The sequence below is a fragment of the Elephas maximus genome, chromosome 3 (assembly GCF_024166365.1).
Source record: "Elephas maximus indicus isolate mEleMax1 chromosome 3, mEleMax1 primary haplotype, whole genome shotgun sequence".
In the NCBI taxonomy this organism is placed as follows: domain Eukaryota; kingdom Metazoa; phylum Chordata; class Mammalia; order Proboscidea; family Elephantidae; genus Elephas; species Elephas maximus.
The window spans coordinates 184,434,669-184,453,619 of record NC_064821.1 but is presented as its reverse complement, the minus strand read 5'-3'; the positions used below and the strand labels follow the sequence as shown (position 1 = coordinate 184,453,619).

Here is an 18,951-nt window from a genome sequence, read left to right as displayed (position 1 = left end):
CAATAAATAAGACCTGGCAGTACTGCTCTCTTCATTCTGTCAATAAGCTTGTATTCTTCCCCTTCTTCCAAATGAGGCTCTAAACCTACTGACCCTTTAAACCAATGACTCTAAAAGCACGTGTGGGAAAAGTGTAGTTTGAAAAAGTGTGTCTAGTATTATGACACAATCTCACATATGAGAAATGAAAATAACAATCTATTTCCAGATTCAAACTATAGAAATTAAAAGTCCATGATGCCTTCTTGGATGGTAGGCTCACCAGAAATTGCAGTTATTCTCTAGGAAGGTTATGATCAGAATTTCCCACAGGGCATGAAATCTTCATATCTATAGGCTGGTTTTTAAAAGTGAGAAATACCAAAACTAACCTTCCCTGATGGGGCAGCCTGGCTTTGAGTAACAAGCTGGGAGAGCTTGAACATGTTGCTCAACTTAGTCACACCAGCATCCTCATTGTATCTACAGCACCTAAAACCAATGTCTCACTCATAATACCCACTCAAAAAGTCTGTTAAATGGGCCAATGAGTTCCAACTTTGCCCAGTAGTTATACATTTTTAATTTTGTTTCAGTGTTTTTAACAGTCTGGGTTGAAGTCCCACAGGGAAATTTTTTTCTAGGAACTCACTTCCAATTTTTGGAATCAGATAGATTTAAATCCTTTGTTTCCCAGTTACTAGCTGTGATTCGTTGAGGCAATTATTTTCTGAGGCTGTTTCCTTAACTATAGAATAAGAATAATCATCTCTTTTCCCAAAGGGTATTGTGAGGATTAAAGGTATCATGAAACATTTAGTACAGTGCCTGGCACATGGTAAGCCTCAATAGATAACTGCAATTGTCATATATTCAAGAAATATTTATTGAGGATCTAAATGCTGGGCATTATACCAGGCAAAGGAAATACAGTGGTATAAAGGCAGACCCATATATATTACAGAAATAAACTCGAGATGCAAAAGGGAAAACAGCACCTGATAAAGGTACCAGGGAAGGCATCTCAGAGAATACCCAGTTTGAGAGCTGAAGAACAGAAGAGGAGAAAATAGCATGTGCTGTGATCCAGAAGTATGTCTGATGGGGCAAATGGCTACAGAAAAAGTATGATTCAGTGATGAGGAACCTTAAATGCCACAGTCTGGATTTTATCTTGAAAGCCATGCGGAACCAATTACCAGCTTAAGCAGGAAAGTGACAAGATCAGGGTTGCATTTTAGAATAATCATTCTGGCTAAACTATGAATGGACTGGAGCCAGGCAACACTGAGGCACCGAGACCAGTCAAATGACTGTAGTAATCCAGGAAAGTTATGATGGTAGCTAGTATTAGAGTTGTGGTACAAAGTTACAGAGACAGCTGGAAGAGATTACAAATAAACTGGTGTTGGTGATGACTGGGAGCCCTGGTGGTGCAGTAGTTAAGAGCTTGGTTGCTAACCAAAAGGTTGGTAGTTTGAATCCAGCTGCTCCTTGGAAACCCTGTGGGGCAGTTCTATTCTGTCCTATTGGGTTGCTATGATTTGGAATCAACTCAATGGCAATGAGTTTGGTTTGATGACTAGGTGAAGAGGAGGAAACAAGGATCTACTTTCTGGCTGGCACAACTGGGGGATTATTATTAATTGCTAACATTTGAGTTCTTACTATGTGCCAGATACTGTTTTAAGTCTTGACATGTATTATTTCATTTAACCCTCACAAGCCTGTAAATACCATTATCCCCTTTTACAGGAAAAACAAGGGTTTATGTTGAACAACATAATTACAAATCCAGATTTTTTTTTTTTTTTACTAAGCAAAAGATTATGTATGTAGGGTAGCTGCACATAGTGCACGCTCCAACATTTTCTTTTCAATTACCTACATTAACACATCATTCCTATAGGACCCTGTAGGACAGGCTACAACTGCCCCATAGGGTTTCCAAGAAGCAGCTGGTGGATTCAAACTGCTGACCTTTTGGTTAGCAGCCAAGCTCTTAACCACTGCACCACCAGGGCTTCTGTTAGTATATAAACCAAAACCCACTACTGTTGAGTCGATTCTGACTCATAGCGACCCTATAGGACAGAGTAGAGCTGCCTGATAGAGTTTCCAAGGAGCACCTGGTGGATTCGAACTGCTGACCTCTTGGTTAGCAGCCATAGCACTTAACCACTATGCTACCAGGGTTTCCTGTTAGTATATAAAAAAAAAGTATATAGTGGATTTTTTTAGTATATAGTGGATTGTTATTCCTTAGTATTTTTCAGTTAACATATACTTGGTGTACTGCTGAAAACCTGAAAGTAGAATGTCAAAGTTACTCAACAGAGCTCCAATTTTAAAGGGGTACCTGTTTCCAGAACACAAACATAAGAGTCTTAAATTATGACTGGAGCAGGCCTGCCAGAGACAATCCGGTGAGTTGCTAATAGATTTCACAGGTGCTCAGGATCAGGATATTAAGTATTGCATCTATCACCAAGTAACTGGGTAAATACCAAATGATTCCCCCCCCGAACCCAATGCAGGGACAGGTTTCGAGCAGCCTCAACTCTGAAACCACCATGCCGTTACCTCCTAGCTTCCCACTGCAGTGAGTGGGAGAAACACAAGCAGATGGGACTTCAGCCAGCTACCCTTTTTACACATGAGGCCTCTCAACTGGCTACCTGCTAAAACACCCATCACTGCTTACTGCTCTAGGGAACATGGACAATGGTCAGGACTGGAGATTAGGACCAGGAGGGGATACCTATCAGAGATGAAGTAAATTCTAGCCCTTACTATTTTGAAGGGAGCTCAGAAGCAACTTTAAACCAGGGGAATATTGCCAAGTAGAGGCCTGGTTCTATCAAAAACATGCCCTACCACTTCGGCACAGGCCAGCCCTTTTTCTTCAGCAGCAGCAACTGGTAGGTGATACCATGCCATGGCTCAAAATCATTCAAATGTTACTGAAGACCAAATTCAGTGACTGAAAAGTGGTTCAGAAGTATCACTATATAATTTGTTAAAGTACAGGTTGTACAAAAGTCACAAAATTGAAAAGAGCCTGTTTATGGAATTTCTCCAACCACAAACAGCCTTCCAGAGAGCAAGGATGAGATCTAAGTTATATCCATGTGGGCTGGTGCCCAATAATATGCTTTAGTCACCATAGGCCTTACTGCTAACGACTGAGAGACAAGAACCACAGCTATTCCAGAATTTCTTCCAGGCTCTGCTTAATTAATCAATTAAGAATGGTAACTGGGAAGGGAGAAAAGATAGTAAGAATTAAGTTCAGAGGAAATCTGAAGCCACTCTTCTTTACCACAAGGGGGCAGTATTTGAGCACCAGCAATCAGGAGAGATAGGAGGCTTGGCAGTGGCTTTCTGTTTATTTCCTTTTATAACACCATGCTGAGGCTGCAGCCTGGCTGAGGAGGGGTGGGCTAGCCACCTCCGCCTCCCCACTGTGTTCTCCAGCAGGGGCTGGCGCCAACTTTCCTTAGAATAGCAGCCTGACTGTCAGGGGAGGAAGGCCAGAGGAAATAGATAGCAGGAGAGGAAAGAGAGCAGCTGGTCTTCCCACAGTGGTCAGATGCCCCCAGCTGTCAGTCATAGCCAGGAGTGCCAACCAGGGAGAGGTGGAGGAGGCGGTGTAATCTCCACCTGGAATCTCTGAGTGCTCAGGGCAGTAATTCTCAGATTTTACTATGCATTAGAATCACCTGCAGGGCCTGTTAAATTAGACTGCAGGGTCCCACTCCATGTAGGATTACAAAGTTCTAGAGTGATTGCATTTCAAATAAATTCCCTGATGACATCACTATAGTTATTTCTGATTTCGGGCTGTTCTTTCTCTCAACACTTCTCCATTTCCCCTCTTTTCTGCCACTCATCTACTGCTTTATTTCTTTTCCACCATCCCTCCTCTGGAGCCCTGGTGGTGCAGTAGTTAAGAGTTTGGCTGCTAACTATAAAGGTTTACAGTTCAAATCCACCGTCTGCTCCCTGGAAACCCTATGGGGCAGTTCTGCTGTCCTATAGGGTCACTATGAGTTGGAATCGACTCAGCAGCAGTGGGTTTTGTTTATCCCTCCTCTAGCCTCCAAATAGAAAGCCTAAAGGAAAGACAGAAAACAGGAGTGAAGGTTAGGTCAGATTTGTCTTAAGGATTCCTTTGGGCAAGGATTCCAGCACTTTAGCCAGGTTGATGGGTGTTTAAAAAGCAGAGTTTATTCCCAATACATACATGCTTCCTCTCTTTATCTAACAGTTTGGGGGGGGGGGAGCAGTTCAGAAAAGAGTAACAGATACTTTTCCAATAAGATCGTGCTTTGGAGTTCATAAAAATTGGGTAATAGAAGATACATTCTGCTACATGTTAAAATACTTTCTCACTGCTCCTAGACTACTTTTTGACTCAGTTTCTTTTTCACTTAAAAAAGAGGGTCCATTGCCAACTAGTGGGATTACCTCTATATATGCAGGCCTTCTTGTACATATGTGATTGAGTTTATTGAAGAGAAACATAAGAGAAAATGGGTTCGAGAAAGAAAAGAGGTGGAGACACAAACTGCCTCAGCAACCCTGCCATGGATCCGCCCGATTCTTTCGCATCAAGAAGTTGATCTTTCGAGTCATTTCCGTGTTGTAGATCCTTCGGCAGATTTCATAGCTTTCCCGCTGTCGCCTACGGCATGGCTTCTCATAGTACCGCCTTCGCTTAATGTCCTCAACGAGCCCCTCCATGGTGAGGATTCTGTATAAAAGTAATGAAGTCAGAAGCTTAGGCTCATTATTATTATTCTCCAGTTTCACAGATGGTCAAAAATCAACTGACCCAAGAACTAGTGTTTGTAAAAATTACAGTTGGAAATGATAGCTATATAGTATTTGCACCTACTTACAGAGCCCCTAAATAGGAATTTGTGGGGAAATAAAAAAGCAATTAATTACATGATCCTTGCCCTTGGGGAGTTTACAGACAGGGTCATGTTGTCAACATTTTTCTACCATAACACATCTGAGATATAACCCCATCTCATAAGAACAGTGGTTCCCTATGGAAGTGATTCTCAACCAAGGGGTCATTTCAGCAACTTCAAATAGGTGAAAGGTAGTCATTTGTAGTCAGAGAAATATCACCAGGGTTGATTCCTACTTGGCCCTTAGTGGGGGAATGCAGCTCCTTCCCTGCTGCGTTTAATAATTGATACAGTTAAGTCTGTAGGTCTGAGAAATCTCTGGGCCTAAATGAGGTGGTCCTCATCACACCAGGGATACAAATTGGAGCATGAAATTCCAGCCTCACACATATCCTTCCATGTACCACGTGCTCCAACCATAATACTTTGCTGGCTATTCTCTGAACACACTTTATTTTACTGTACATCTATTCAGCAGTTATTTCATTCTGTCATTCCATTATGTATACAAATGTAGACTGAAATCTCCCTGAAAGCAAGAATCATGTTTTATTAATCTTAATTTTATAACTCTACAAAATTAAGCTTAATCTGTGTTTCTCCTGCCCACCCAATTCCTCACAATGCAATCTTTCTCACTGGATTTATAACACCCCCATCTCAACTCACCCCTTGTTTCCACTGAGCCAAGGGGACACGGGCTTACTCTTTAACCAATCTAATCCCTAGACTTCTGAGAGCTCTGGCTTCAATCTGAGATTTGTCTCCCCTTCTGAGCCCCTCATCAGTTGGTCCTTAGAAGGCCTGGAAGCACCTTCTATTTCTGCCCTCCATTTCTGGTATTGTTTACATGACCCCATTCCTCTTTATCCAGTCCTTTTATTGTATGAAAAAACTCAAAAACACAATTGCAGATAAGGGATTTGAGACATGACTATTATAATTGGGAAAAGGGGAACAGAGGAAGAAGGAAATAAAAATGAGAATTCACCACCTACTTCTGCCCAGTAGGAAATCCTATTTATTGCTCTTATACCACAAAGCTAAGAAAACAACAATAGATTGAGTGCAAACCTGAAAAGAATTGGGCTCTGAGTCAATTACAAATGTGAATAGACCTGAGATAGTGCTGTCCTGTGGTATCCTCTCCCAGGTTCCTTCTGTTTAAAATCAAGAGTGATTTGTATGCTGCTAGAGGATCATATTTGTACAGATCAATATGCCTGGGTTTTAGTGGGAGGGAGAAGGGGAGGCAAGGGAATTGTTGCAAACTCCCGGGAGCAGGAGAAGCAGATTAGCGCAGGTTCTGCTGGAAATAACAGTCAGGCCCAGAAGTCATATGGGTCCAACACTAGAGTCTTAGAAAAGTGGGGCACTGAAGGCCAAGACTCAGGGTCTCTGCTGGCTTTCTTCCTCAATCACCCTTAAATGTTAGTATTGCTCCAGGTGCTACAGTGAATCGCCTCCTTTCAGGCTCTAAAGATTCCTTTAACCTTTACCAGTGGGTCTCAACCCTGATGCACAATAGAATCACCGACTAAAGGGTTTTTTTTTTTTTTTTTTTAAAGTACTAATACCTAGGCCCAATCCAGCAGAGATTCTGATTTCATTGGTCTGGGGTGGGGCCATGCACTAGAAATGTTTTAAAAGCTCCCCAGGTAATTCTAATGTACAGCCATGGTTGAGAACTGACCCAGACACTGCTGACTCCTAAATATTCATCTATAGTTCCAATTGTATCTTAGAGCTTGACCAATATTCCCAACTACCTCAAACCCTATTGTCTCGTCCCAAAATCTACTCTTCCACTCATATGCTCTCTGTTAATGGCATGACCAGTTACTCAAGCTAAAAATCTCACCATGTTTCTGGACTAGGCCTTCTCCTGTACTTGCTATATTCACAGTTACCGTATCCTATACATTCTATGTCTGAAGCAGTTCTTGTTGGATCCTTTCCTTCTCTTCAATCCTATGGCCACAGCTCTAATTATGGTCCTCATCATCTAGTACCTAGATTTTTGCAATAATCACCAAAATCAAAACCAAAGACCAAATCTACTACCATTGAGTTGAATTCCGACTCATAGTGACCCTATAGGACAGAGCAGAACTGCCCCATAGGGTTTCCAAGGCTGTAAATCTTTACAGAAGCAGACTGCCCCACAGGGTTTCCAAGGCTGTAAATCTTTACAGAAGCAGACTGCCCCATCTTTCTCCCATGGAACCGCTGACAGGTTTGAACCACTGACCTTTTGGTTAGCAGCTGAGTGCTGTAACCACTCTGTTAGCAGGGTTCCTATAACCAGCAAACTGGTCATTTAATCAGTAAGTATTATGGGTTCCCAACTCTGTACCAGACACTATGTTAATAAGTGCTGAGGATAGAAAACAAGCTTAGACATGGTTCTCTGCCCTTGCAGTCTAATGGAGACAATTATTAAACAATTACAATATAGTACAATAGAAGCAAAGATAAAGCAAGCATTACTATAGGAGCACTTGAAGATGAAGGACGAGAAAATGCTTATGAAGGTTTCCTAAAGGACAACTTACTTGAAAGTGAAGGGTAAGTAAAAAACTAAACGAAACCCATGGCCGTCAAGTTGATTCTGACTCATAGCGACCCTGTAGTACAAAGTAGAACTGCCCCATAGGGTTTCCAAGTTGCAGCTGGTGGATTCGAACCGCTGGTCTTTTGGTTGGCAGCTGTAGCTCTTAACCACTATGCCACCAGGGTTTCTGAAAGGTAAGTAGGTTGCCCTATTTCCATTCTCTTTCTGTACACCAATTATTGTCCTAAAAGATAAATGAGATCATGCCATTTTGGTACTAAAAAATCATTCCCAACATACAGAAAACTCTAAGCTAGTGGTTCCCAGACATACCCGCATGTTAGAATCACCTGTGGATCTTAAACTCCGAACCCCAGGCCACACCCCAGATCAATAAAATGACATAGGGAGGGAAAACATTAGTTTTGTTTTTTAAGTTGCTCAGGTGATTCCAATGTGTAGGCTAGCTTGAGAACCACTGTTCTAAACTTAAAGCCCTAAACTATTGAGGCTCATCCCTTTCTAGCTTTATCTTTAAGAACCTGCCCCATAAACGTTATGCCCTGCAGTTTCCCAAACATGCTACCCATCTACTTTTCATCTCTGCTCACGATGTTCCTTTTACTTGGCATATCATTCCTTTCCTCTTCTACTTATGAAATCCTATATGTCCGTCAAAGGCCCAAATCAACTGTTACATCTGTGAACTGAAAAAAAAAAAAAGAAAAAACCCAAACCAAACCCACTGCCGTCAAGTTGATTCCAACTCACAGCAACCCTGCAGGACAGAGCAGAACTGCCCCATAGGGTTTCCAAGGAGCACCTGGTAGATTCGAACCGCTAACCTTTTTGGTTAGCAGCTGTGGTTAACACTGCGCCACCAGAGTTTCCATCCGTGAACTAGTTGAAATCCTCCCCTCAGTTCCCAAAGTACAGTGATTCTCAAACTTTAGCATGCAGTAGAGTCACCTGAAAAGCTTGTTAAAACAGGACTACTGTGCCATCATGTTTCTGACTCAGAAACTGGGATGAGGTCCACGAATGTACACTTCTGACAAGCTCCCAGGTGATATTGCTACTGCTGGTCCAGGGAGAATTGCCTGGTGCAGGGGGACAACCTGCTGGCATAACACACCATCCACGCCTCTCCTGTAGCACTATCAGACAGTATTATATGTATTCAAAAAAGTCCCTGAAAGAAAAGGATGCGGAGATTGTACATATAATATGAAAAGGACAAGGAGACTGGATTTGAGGAGAAACCGTAAAAAAGACAGAGACCCTGGATATAATGTCATTTAGAAAGACGACTCTATTGGAATGACAAAAAGTTTAAAAGTAGGATGAAACAAAACTGCAAAAGGATGGGTTTAGATACCTAACCTACGGGTGTTTCAAAAGGGTTTTGAACCAGACAAAGTGCCTGTGTTGTCAGGCAGAGGCAAGAAAAAAACTAACAAAAGAATGTAAGGGTGGAGAAGGAGAAAAGAATCACAAGATCAGTGGCCCCCAATATAATGACGGAGTTGGTGAATGGTGTCCCCTGAATGGCTGAAACCACATCCAGAACATAGACCAAATAAATTCTAAAATGCCAAGTAAGGATTCCCTCCCTCACCCCACACCTTCCAGTCATCCTAAAAAAACAGATTACCTTCAAATGCTTCAGGCTCCCTGCAGTAAAGGTATCTACTCAACTCCATTTCTAACAGAAAAAGATGCAAGAAAGACCTTTGTGGATCTCATCCAGAAAACAGGAAGGGTGTTACTGACGATGCTTCCACTTCCAAAGGTAGCTCAAGGACCAGCAAACCAAGAGCTTTAGAGTAAACACAGCAGCCTGGAATTTAGGCGCCTGGCAACTTAACACTGAAGGAGAAACCAGCTGCCAGCTTTAGTGAAATTCCACAGGTTATGTAAAAGGAGCCAAGCTGCCTGGGGTTGGGGAGAGTGGTTGGGGTTGGCAGACTCACACTTCAGTGTAGCCAACCTACTTCAGGACCAATGTGTATGCAGAAGGGCTCAAGGGCCCTGAGGCACGTCTACCAGGAGTAAAAGGGGTCAACTGGGCATGCTTCCAGTTCGCCTGCCTTTCTTTGCTTGGGGGCCAGCCAATCACACACGGCTTCCTAGCAACCCCCCTCTCCACTCTTCATCCTATGGCACCAATGAAGGCCCCTGGTTATATAACAGGTGTTTTGTGGCAGTCTCACTAGGCAGAAACATGGGCTGCTCCCTCTGTAAGACGACTTCTGGGTTCCTAACGTGCTTAAAGCTTTATCCCTCTCTCCTAATTTGCTCTCATACCTACTGATGCAATTAGACCAAAGAATAAACAACTTATTTTTAAACTACCAACTATCAGAAAACTGAGAGAGAGAAGCCTAAGATGTGAGCAACAGACAGAAAAGTGGCCAGAGAGAAGAAATCAGGGAAAAGCAGAGAAAAAGTGCAGAAAATGCCGTGTTTACGGGGCAGGAAGACAGACACCAACACCAGCGTGTTCACTTTTTTTTGCTTAAAAGTTCTTGTCTAGAGAATCATTCTAAAGGCAAAGTATTTGTTCAATTTTTCCCCCTAAGGCTAAAATACAGTTTGTAAGATGTACATATTTATGATATAATACTCCAAGATAAGTTGACAAAATAAGTATCTTCCACCAAACTTAGAAAAACCACTATCATAATACTTTCTTGCAACTGGCCCCCTCCAAACATACGCCCTTTTTAGACAGGTTTCCTAGATAACCCCAGTTACAAAATTGAATTTTCCAAATTAGTAAGGAAACCTAAAAGAGATCCTCATACCTCAGGAGCCCCAGTCTCTGGAACTTGAATCTTTATTTATTTTTCAGTCTAACTATCACTCTTTTTAAAAAATCAAATTCCTTTCTTTTTAAGCAATGCAAATTGTTTTCCCCCAAAACCTATTCCTACCCTAGTCTGTTTTTAGTTTTTGTTGTGCTTTAGGTGAAAGTTTACAGAGCAAATTAGTTTCTCATCGAACACTTAATACACAAATTGTTCTGGGGCATTGCTTGCCAACCTCACAACGTGTCCACACTCTCCCATTCTCCAGGAAAGGGTCCCTGTTTCAATTCGTCCGGTTTTCTGTCCCTTCCTGCCTTCTCATCTTTGGTTTTGGGCTCGTGTGTCCATTTATTCTCATACACATGACTGAACTACCAGGCATGTTCCTCATGTGTGTTACTGTTTGCCTTATCCCGTTGCCATCAAGTCAATTCCAATTCATATCGACCCCAAAGGACACAGTAGAATTGCCCCATAGGTTTTTCAAAGAGCAGCTGGTGAATGTGAACTGTTGACCCTTTGGTCACTGCTCTTAACCACTATACCACCAACCAAACAACCCTTTGCCTTTGAGTTGATTCCGACTCATAGTGACCCTATAGGACAGAGTAGAACTGCCTGACAGGGTTTCCAAGGAGTGGCTGGTGGATAGGATATGATAGGAACCCATGCACGCAGAGAACAGTGGATCAGCAGTCCATCGCCTTAACCACTTAGCCACCTCCTCTGCCCTATAGACCTGTCTAATCTTTGCCGAAGGGTGAACCTCTGGAGTGACTTCAGTATGGAGTTCAAAGGGTGTCCGGGGCCATATTCTCGGGGTTTCTCCAGTCTCTGTAGTGGTTAAGAGCAGAGGCTGCTAACCAAAGGGTCAACAGTTCAAATCCACCAGAATTTTGCCCTACATTTTTCTCTCGCCCTGTCCGGGACTCTCTATTGTGATCCCTGTCAGAGCAGTTGGTGATGGTAGCCGGGGACCATCTAGTTGTTCTGGAATACCCTGGTGTTTTAATCACTGAAGTCAAGAAAAAGTAATATTGTGCTTCTTATCTCGACAGAGCGCCAAAAGATACAAAAGTCTCTGGATAAATTTGATGCATCTTCCTGAAGCACCAATTTTAACTGGAGTAGGGGTGAGGACGATAGCCCTAAGACAGATATGACGACACTGAATGCAAAATTCACCTAAACTTTTAAATAAAAAAGAAAAAGGGAGAGACTTCAAAGAAATTCCATTTTGTGTAAGTGGCGGAACCTTATAGTTCCTTTCCTCTCCTCTGCTGTTAAGGATACGTTAGTGGAAAAGCTTGACCAACACTAAAGTAAGGGACTGCCAGAAGATACAACAACATTTACGTTCATCAAGTAGACATTTACGGAGAGCTTCCTATGTGCCAGACTCTTAGGTAAGTGCAGGAGACAGACAAATGAAAACACATATAAAAAGCTTATTGCCTATTACAATGATTTTCAATCCTGGCTGCATATTAAAATCCCATGGGACATTTTTTAAAAACACTGCTGGCCAGGGTCCACCTCTCAGAGAGTCTGATTTAGTCTCAGGTTAGGCTCTAGCATCAAAGTTTTTTAAAGGCTCCCCAGGTGATCTTAATAGGCAGCCATGATTGAAAACCACACGGTGTCATGCTGACCGCTCTGTTTCTGACCAAAATTAATACTTCCACCCAGGAAAAAATATGTGTAAAATGCCAGTCACCTATAAAAAGAGAATCTTAAAAAGTATGCAGCTTTCAATGCTTTTTCATGATAAAAACACTCAACAAACTAGTAGTAAGAGAGAAGTTCCTCAACATGATAAAGGATGTTGATGAAAAACCCACAGCTAACACCATACTCAATGGAGAAAGACTGAGAGCTTTCCACCTAAGATGAGGAACAAGACAAGGTTATCCACTTTCAGAAATGTGATTCAGGATTGTACTGGAAGTTCTACCCAGAGTAATTATGTAAGAAAAAGAAATAAAAGGCAACCAAACTGGAAAACAAGAAAAACTCTCTCTATTCACATATGACATGATCCCATATACAAAAAATCTCAAACATTCCATAAGAAAGCTACTAGAGCTAATAAACAAAATCAGCAAAGTTGCAGTATACAAGATCGAGACACAAAAATCAGTTGTGTTTCTGTACACCAGAAATGAACAAACTAGAAAGAAAATTAAGAAAACAATTCCATTTACAATAGCATCTAAAATAATAAGATAACTAAGAATAATTTTAACCAAGAAAATGCAAGACTCATACACTGAACACCATAAAATATTGCTGAAAGAAATTAAAGGAGACCTAAATAGAAAAATATCCCATGTTCATAGATTGGAAGACTTAATATTGTTAAAATGTCAGTTCTACCCAAAGCAATGTCTATAGATTCAAAGTAATCCTTATCAAAATTCCAACAGTCTTTTTTGCAGAAACAGGAAAGCTGATCCTTAAATTCATATGGAATTGCAAGAGCCCCTAAATAGACAAAACAATCTTAAAAAAAAGAACAACAAAGAAGACTTAGACTTCCTGATTTCAAAATATACTGCAAAGCTACAGTAGTCAAAACAGTGTGGTACTGGCATAAGGACAGATATATACACCAACAAAACAGAACTGAGAGTCCAGAAATAAACTTATACATCTACAGTCAAATGATTTTCAACAAGAGTGCCAAGTCCATTTAATGCAGAAATAACAGTCTTTTTAACAAATGATGCTGTAACAAATGGATTTCCACATGCAGAACAATGAAGGTAGATCCCTACCTCACACCATATAAAAAAAATTTAATTCAAAATGGAGCAATGACCTAAACATAAGAACTAAAACCATGAAACTTTTAGAACAAATCATAAAGTAAATGTTCCAGACCCTGGATTTGGCAATGGATTCTTAGAGACAACACCAAAAGAGAAGCAACAAAATAAAAAACAGATAAATTGGACTTCATCAAAATCAAAACTTTTGTGCATCAAAGGACATTATCAAGAAAGTGAAAAGACACAGAAATTCTTCACAAAGTTGCCACAGTCTCCTTCTTCAACAGTGTTTGAAAGGATCCTGACATTGCCAGCCTCCTCCCAACCGGCCACTCCCAGCCAGCCTTCTGCCACCTCCTCAAAGCAGTGACCTCGGATACCCCAATGCCCCACCACCTCTCCTCAACTGACACCATGTCGATCGTGTCCTCCTCACAGGTGTGCCAGAATTACAATCGGGACTCGGAGGCCGCCATCAGCCTGGAGGTCTACACCTCCTACGTCTACCTGTCCACATCTTAGTACTTCAACCACGATGATGTGGCTTTGAAAAGGTTCGCCAAATATTTTCTTCACTAATCACACAAGGAGAGGGCACATGCAGAGAAACTGATGAAGCTGCAGAACCAACGAGGTAACCGAATTTTCCTTCAGCATATTGAGAAACCAGATCGTGATGACTGGGAGAGCAGAATGAATGCAACGGAGTATGCGTTACGCCTGGAAAAAAGTGTGAGCCAGTCACTACTGGAACTGTACACACTGGCCACTGACAAGAACAATCCCCATTTGTGTGACTTCATTGAGGCGCATTACCTAAATGAGCAGGTGAAATCCATCAAAGAATTGGGTGCCTACGTTACAAACTTGCACAAGATGGGGGCCCCAGAATTCGGTCTGGCGGAGTATCTCTTTGACAAGCACACCCTGGAGACAATGATGAAGGGAGCTAAGCTTTAGCCTGGCTGCCCCACAGCCACAGTGGTGACTTCACTATGGTCACCAAGACAGCCCATGCATGTTGGGTTTACCTTTTCTACAAATTGTACCAAAACATCCACTTCAGTTCTTTCACCATTCCTTCAAGTAAGATAATTTGGTACCCACCCGCCAACCTGGAAAAGAAAAAAAAAAAAAGCAAAGCGAAAAGACAACCTACAGAACGGCAGAAAATACCTGGAAATCATATATGCGATAAGAGTTTAATAACCAGAATATATAGAAAACTCCTACAATTCAACAACAAAAAGACAAACAACCCAATAAAAAATGGGCAAAGGACTTGAATAGACATTTCTCCAAAGAAGACATACAAATGGCCAACAGGCACATGAAATGATGTGCAACATCATTAACCATTAAAGAAAAAACCACTGCTGTCAAGTTGATTCCGACTCATTGTGAGCCCACAGGACAGAGCAGAACTGTCCCACAGGGTTTCCAAAGCAATAAATCTTCATGGAAGCAGACTGCCACATCTTTCTCTCACAAAGCAGCCAGTGGGTTTGAACTGCCAACCTTTTGGTTAGCAGCCGAGGACTTTAACCACTGTATCACCAGGAGCCCCTCCCATCAGCCATTAAAAAACAAACTGAAGCCACAATGAGATACTACTTCACCCCGACTAGGACGACAAAGATTTAAAAAATGGCAAACAAATGCTGGCCAGGATGTGGAGAAATTGGAAACCTTATCCATTGTGGGTGGGAATGCAAAATGGTACAGCTGCTGTGGAAAACAGTATGGCAGTTCTTCCAAAAGTTGAACAAAGAACTACCATATGACACAGCAATTACACTCCTAGGTATATACCTAAGAGACTTGAAAGCAGTAACACAGATAGATGTACACCGACATTCCATGACACAGTATTCACAATAGCCAAAAGGTGGAAACAACCAAAATGTCCATCAACAGATGAATGGATAAACAAAATGTGGTATATGTGTACAATGGAATATTATTCAGCTGTAAAAAGGAATGATGTTCTAATACATGCCGCAATACCACTGAACCTGGAAAACATTACGCTATGTGAAATAAGCTAGAAACAAAAGGTCACATATTGTATAATCCTACTTATATGAAATACATAGAATAAACAAGTACATAAAGACATATAACAGATTAGTATTACTGTGGGCTGGAGGGAGGGGTAAATGGGGAGTTGGTGCTTAACAGGAACAAAGTTTCCATTTGGAGTGATGAAAAAGTTCTGGAAACAACTGATGGTTGCATAATCTTATGATTATAATTAATGCCACTGAATCGCAGACTTAAAGATGGTCAAAATGGCAAGTTTTACTTTATACATATCTTACTGCAATAAAATAAATGAAATAAAAATGTACAGGGCTGCGGTTTAGCAAAAGAAAAAGAGAGAAAAGAGAAACTTTGAGGAACTTGAAAAGAAAATTCTAAGAACAAAGTCTGATATAGTACCAGACCAGGCCAGATAGCAGAAAGTATCCAAACATGCCTCCACCTTCTGTCATTTATTCTTCCCTCACCCATCACCCACACCTACCTAAGATCAGGAAGGTTTTAGATAAAATTAAGAACAATAAAGAAAAAACCTGATGCTGATTAAACAAAAATGATACTGAATTTTGGAAGAAGCAGATATACAGAAGTATGGCTCTAACTAGAACAATCCCAGACAATGGAAGATGAAGGTAAGTTTCTACCAGAAGGCTTCCTTTGTGAAATAAAGCTCTTTCCTACAATTCTTTGATAATTCTATTATCAAGCAAAATTGTGGGACCAAACTCGCTTAACACTGGGCAGAGAAGATGATGAATGAGGAATGCCAGGAAGTCAAAAATCTTACAATTAGTGATAAGGCTAAGGAATTTTTTTGCGTGAGAAACTACAGTAGTAAGACGGTTTTTATCAGGGCCATTCTAACTCTTGCATTAAAAACCTTTCAATACGGCTCCTCCACTCCAGTCTGTTAATTTCCACCTATATATTTTTGCTTATGTTGTAACCCTCCTTGAAATCTATGATGCTTTTCCGCCTTTTGTTTGCTTCTCCAAGACTCTAATCTAAATTCATCGTCATTAGCCTTGTCCCACGCCAATCTCTCCCTTAGCTTTCTGTTTGTTAAGTCCTATATTTCTGCTTCCTTGCTTATAGTCCAGTAACTTTACATTTTCCAGCTGACTCCTTTTTAAATCTTGGATAGAATTTAAGTTCATCATCAAAAGAATGACTGCTTGTTGAATAAGCTTCATATACAGTTAGGTTTTGGGAAGAACTTCACTTTTTTAGGCAACAAAACTGAGGACCTGAGAAGTTTCAAGAATCCATGTCTGGCACTGGTCTGAGAGCAATTTATGACAAAATAAAGGAGAGACTAACCACGGCACTTCCCAAAGGGTTGGTTTAGGCATGATTCTGGTCTCTTAACAATTACCTGTTTAGGGTCCTGTATGCACCTTCCACGTTCCCTTCCTGTACCATTACAGTCCTGGCAATGAACTTCAGATGTTTTGCCATGATCTTGGATTTAAAAGTTTCCACTCTGTTGTACCTAAAAGAGAATGAAGGAAGGGCGAGGAAAGTATAGAGACCAGGTAAGAAACAAACACAACAAACTACACACTCTACCGCGCGGCTTACTCAAGGGTCTGGAAATGCAACGTGCTCAAAGACATGCGAAACTGGGGCACGTGGAAGTGCCCAAATCCAAAAAGGTACACGCGAGTCGTTATTAAGTCTCCCTCATCCTCTTTGCCAATACGAACCCTGCCCTAGGGAAGAAAAGAGACAGCAGGAGGGCGTCACGACGGGGACTTGCGTAGCCAGGCACTGGAGGACCCTAGAAGCAGAGACTTTGCAGGGTCCCCTCCCCTCGACATTCCCACGCATGGCCCCCGGAAAGGATCTGGGGTGGGAAAGGGGGCAACCGCGCACAAACTCGCCTTCCAAACGAGCACGCCCTCCTCCCCCAGTCCTAGCAAGGTCTCGCTCTGCAGAGGCGAACCGAAGCCGACCTACGACCCACGACCGGAAGCGGAAACTACGGAATCGCCAGCGTCGCGCAAAGGAGCGGAGGCTGAGAAAACTCCGTGGAAACCACGGCAACGGACTTTCTGGCCTCAGTTGACGACCTTCTACGCCTTCCGGGCTTGGACGCTACACTCGACCTAGTAAATTCCTCGTTGCCTTAAATTTTCCCGAAACAGGTTCCTCGCCTTTCCATGGAGTCGTCATTCTTCCGCCTCTGAGAAGGTCATCCCCATTCCGTACCCTCTAATCCTGTTAAACCCTTAATAGATTTTTTAACCATTTCTTTTTCTGGATGGAAAATAAATGAGTGATGCTTCTTGAGCATGCTTCCTGATTTCTCCTCGGAAAGGACGCAGACTCTTTGATATCTCTCCAGACGAAAAACATCTTCACACTCTTTGCCTACCTAAAAAAGGAAAAGAAGGAAATTAATAGATCGTGAGTTTCCGATAACATAATATCATCGTCACAGCCATTTCACCAAATAAAAATATGGGAAGCACCTGTAGGATTTACAGTCAAAGAATCTATTGATGTCAGTTTTGATCTCATTTGCCGCCTAGAAAGATCTAATAGAAATGCCTTTTTTTTCCCTTTGCTTTGGAGATAACCTTCCTTTTGTTTCATTCGTATGCTGCTTCAGCATATCCATTTATGGTTATTCACATAAGTTCAGACCAAATGGCTACTGGAAAACAAGGAGAAATGCTCAAAAGAAGAAAGCAGGCTCCTAAGCAGGTATCTTGGTAATGAGGTTCCTCGAATACCTAAACTAAAACACACAGATAATGCAGCCTCACCCATTATGCTCATGGGAACACACACAAAAACTGAAGCCTTTTCAGAGTAAGCCAGGTCCCAGGTGCTAAAATAGAACTAGAGGAGGACATCCTTATGCTTATTAACAAACTTTTTTTATTGAATGGCTACCTGTGCCAGGTACTAGTTTGGCTGGAACAGAGGGATCATGCAGAAGAATAGAGAGAGAAATAGGGGCCTTGACTGAAAGTTTTGGGGCTCCATTAAAGGATTTGAATGGGGAATGACATGCAAAGAACTGTTCTAGGAAAGTTAGTCTGGTTCTCAGTGAGAATGGATTTGGAAGTAAGAGAGACTATTGCTATTGTCAAAACTTGAGGTCTAGACCAGAGTGGTGGCCATGGTAATGTGTAGGAAGAAATGGATATGAGACATTCCAAATAAAGAATAAAAAGGATTTGGTGACTGAATAGCATTGACTTTGAAGCCCAGTTACCTAGAAAAATGATGGTATCATATAGTACTCGCAGAAACTGAGGGCCTGTAAAAAAGGCAGGACACGTTTAAAGGAAAGATATTTGATTAGTGAGCACTGGAAAAAGCACCAGACTTGAAATCAAGGGTTCTGTACCACACATTGTGTTGTCTTGGAAAAGTCACCTAAGCATCCTCATCTATAAAAGAGGAGGTTGATTTAGATCCCAAAGGTACCTCTTGGCTCTAAAATGCTAAGATTCTCAATGAGTTTTAAGTGTCAGCAATATGTAAATAGAATTTTCCAGCAGAAATTTAGACACTCAATACACTGTCTCAGGGGAAAAGTTCCAACTACAGATGAAGCTTCAGCAGTCGTCTAAGTTTAGGCAGTAATTAAAGCCATGAAAGAATATGAAATCTTTTAAGTGAAAGAATGTGGTCAGAGAAGAGTAAACGGCCAAAGGCTGAGCCTAGGGGAATGCCCACACTCAGGTGGGAGGAAGTAGAGTCACTGAGAGGCCCAGAAGTTGCTGCTGGATAGGTAAGAAGAGAATCAAGATAGTGTGCTGTCATGGGATCCAAGGGAAGAGAGTTTCAATAGGCAGCATCAAGTGTCAAATGATACAGATATCACCAAGTACATAGCCTCTGTAAACACCCCTGGA

At 41.6% G+C, this 18,951-nt stretch overlaps 1 protein-coding gene and 1 pseudogene across 1 annotated transcript; one reads left to right on the top strand and one right to left on the bottom strand.

The window, feature by feature from the left end:
* Positions 1-810: 810 nt before the first annotated feature.
* Positions 811-17,068, bottom strand: MRPS21 (mitochondrial ribosomal protein S21). Its single transcript, XM_049880346.1, has 3 exons — positions 16,963-17,068; positions 16,455-16,571; positions 811-4,735 (listed from the first exon to the last, which is right to left on the bottom strand). The coding sequence occupies exons 2-3, from the start codon at positions 16,535-16,537 to the stop codon at positions 4,555-4,557; spliced, it is 264 nt and encodes an 87-aa protein (XP_049736303.1). The 5' UTR covers positions 16,538-16,571; positions 16,963-17,068; the 3' UTR covers positions 811-4,554.
* LOC126073560 (ferritin heavy chain-like) lies at positions 13,285-14,978 on the top strand (annotated as a pseudogene).
* Positions 17,069-18,951: the final 1,883 nt, after the last annotated feature.

What these genes read in the sequence shown, in the direction of transcription:
- MRPS21 (XM_049880346.1), bottom strand. Translation starts at nt 16,537, where the DNA reads ATGGCAAAACATCTGAAGTTCATTGCCAGGACTGTAATGGTACAGGAA. An exon ending in GCATACAGGACCCTAAACAG is followed by an intron (nt 4,736 to 16,454) that starts GTAATTGTTAAG and finishes ACTTTTATACAG; the next exon opens with AATCCTCACCATGGAGGGGC.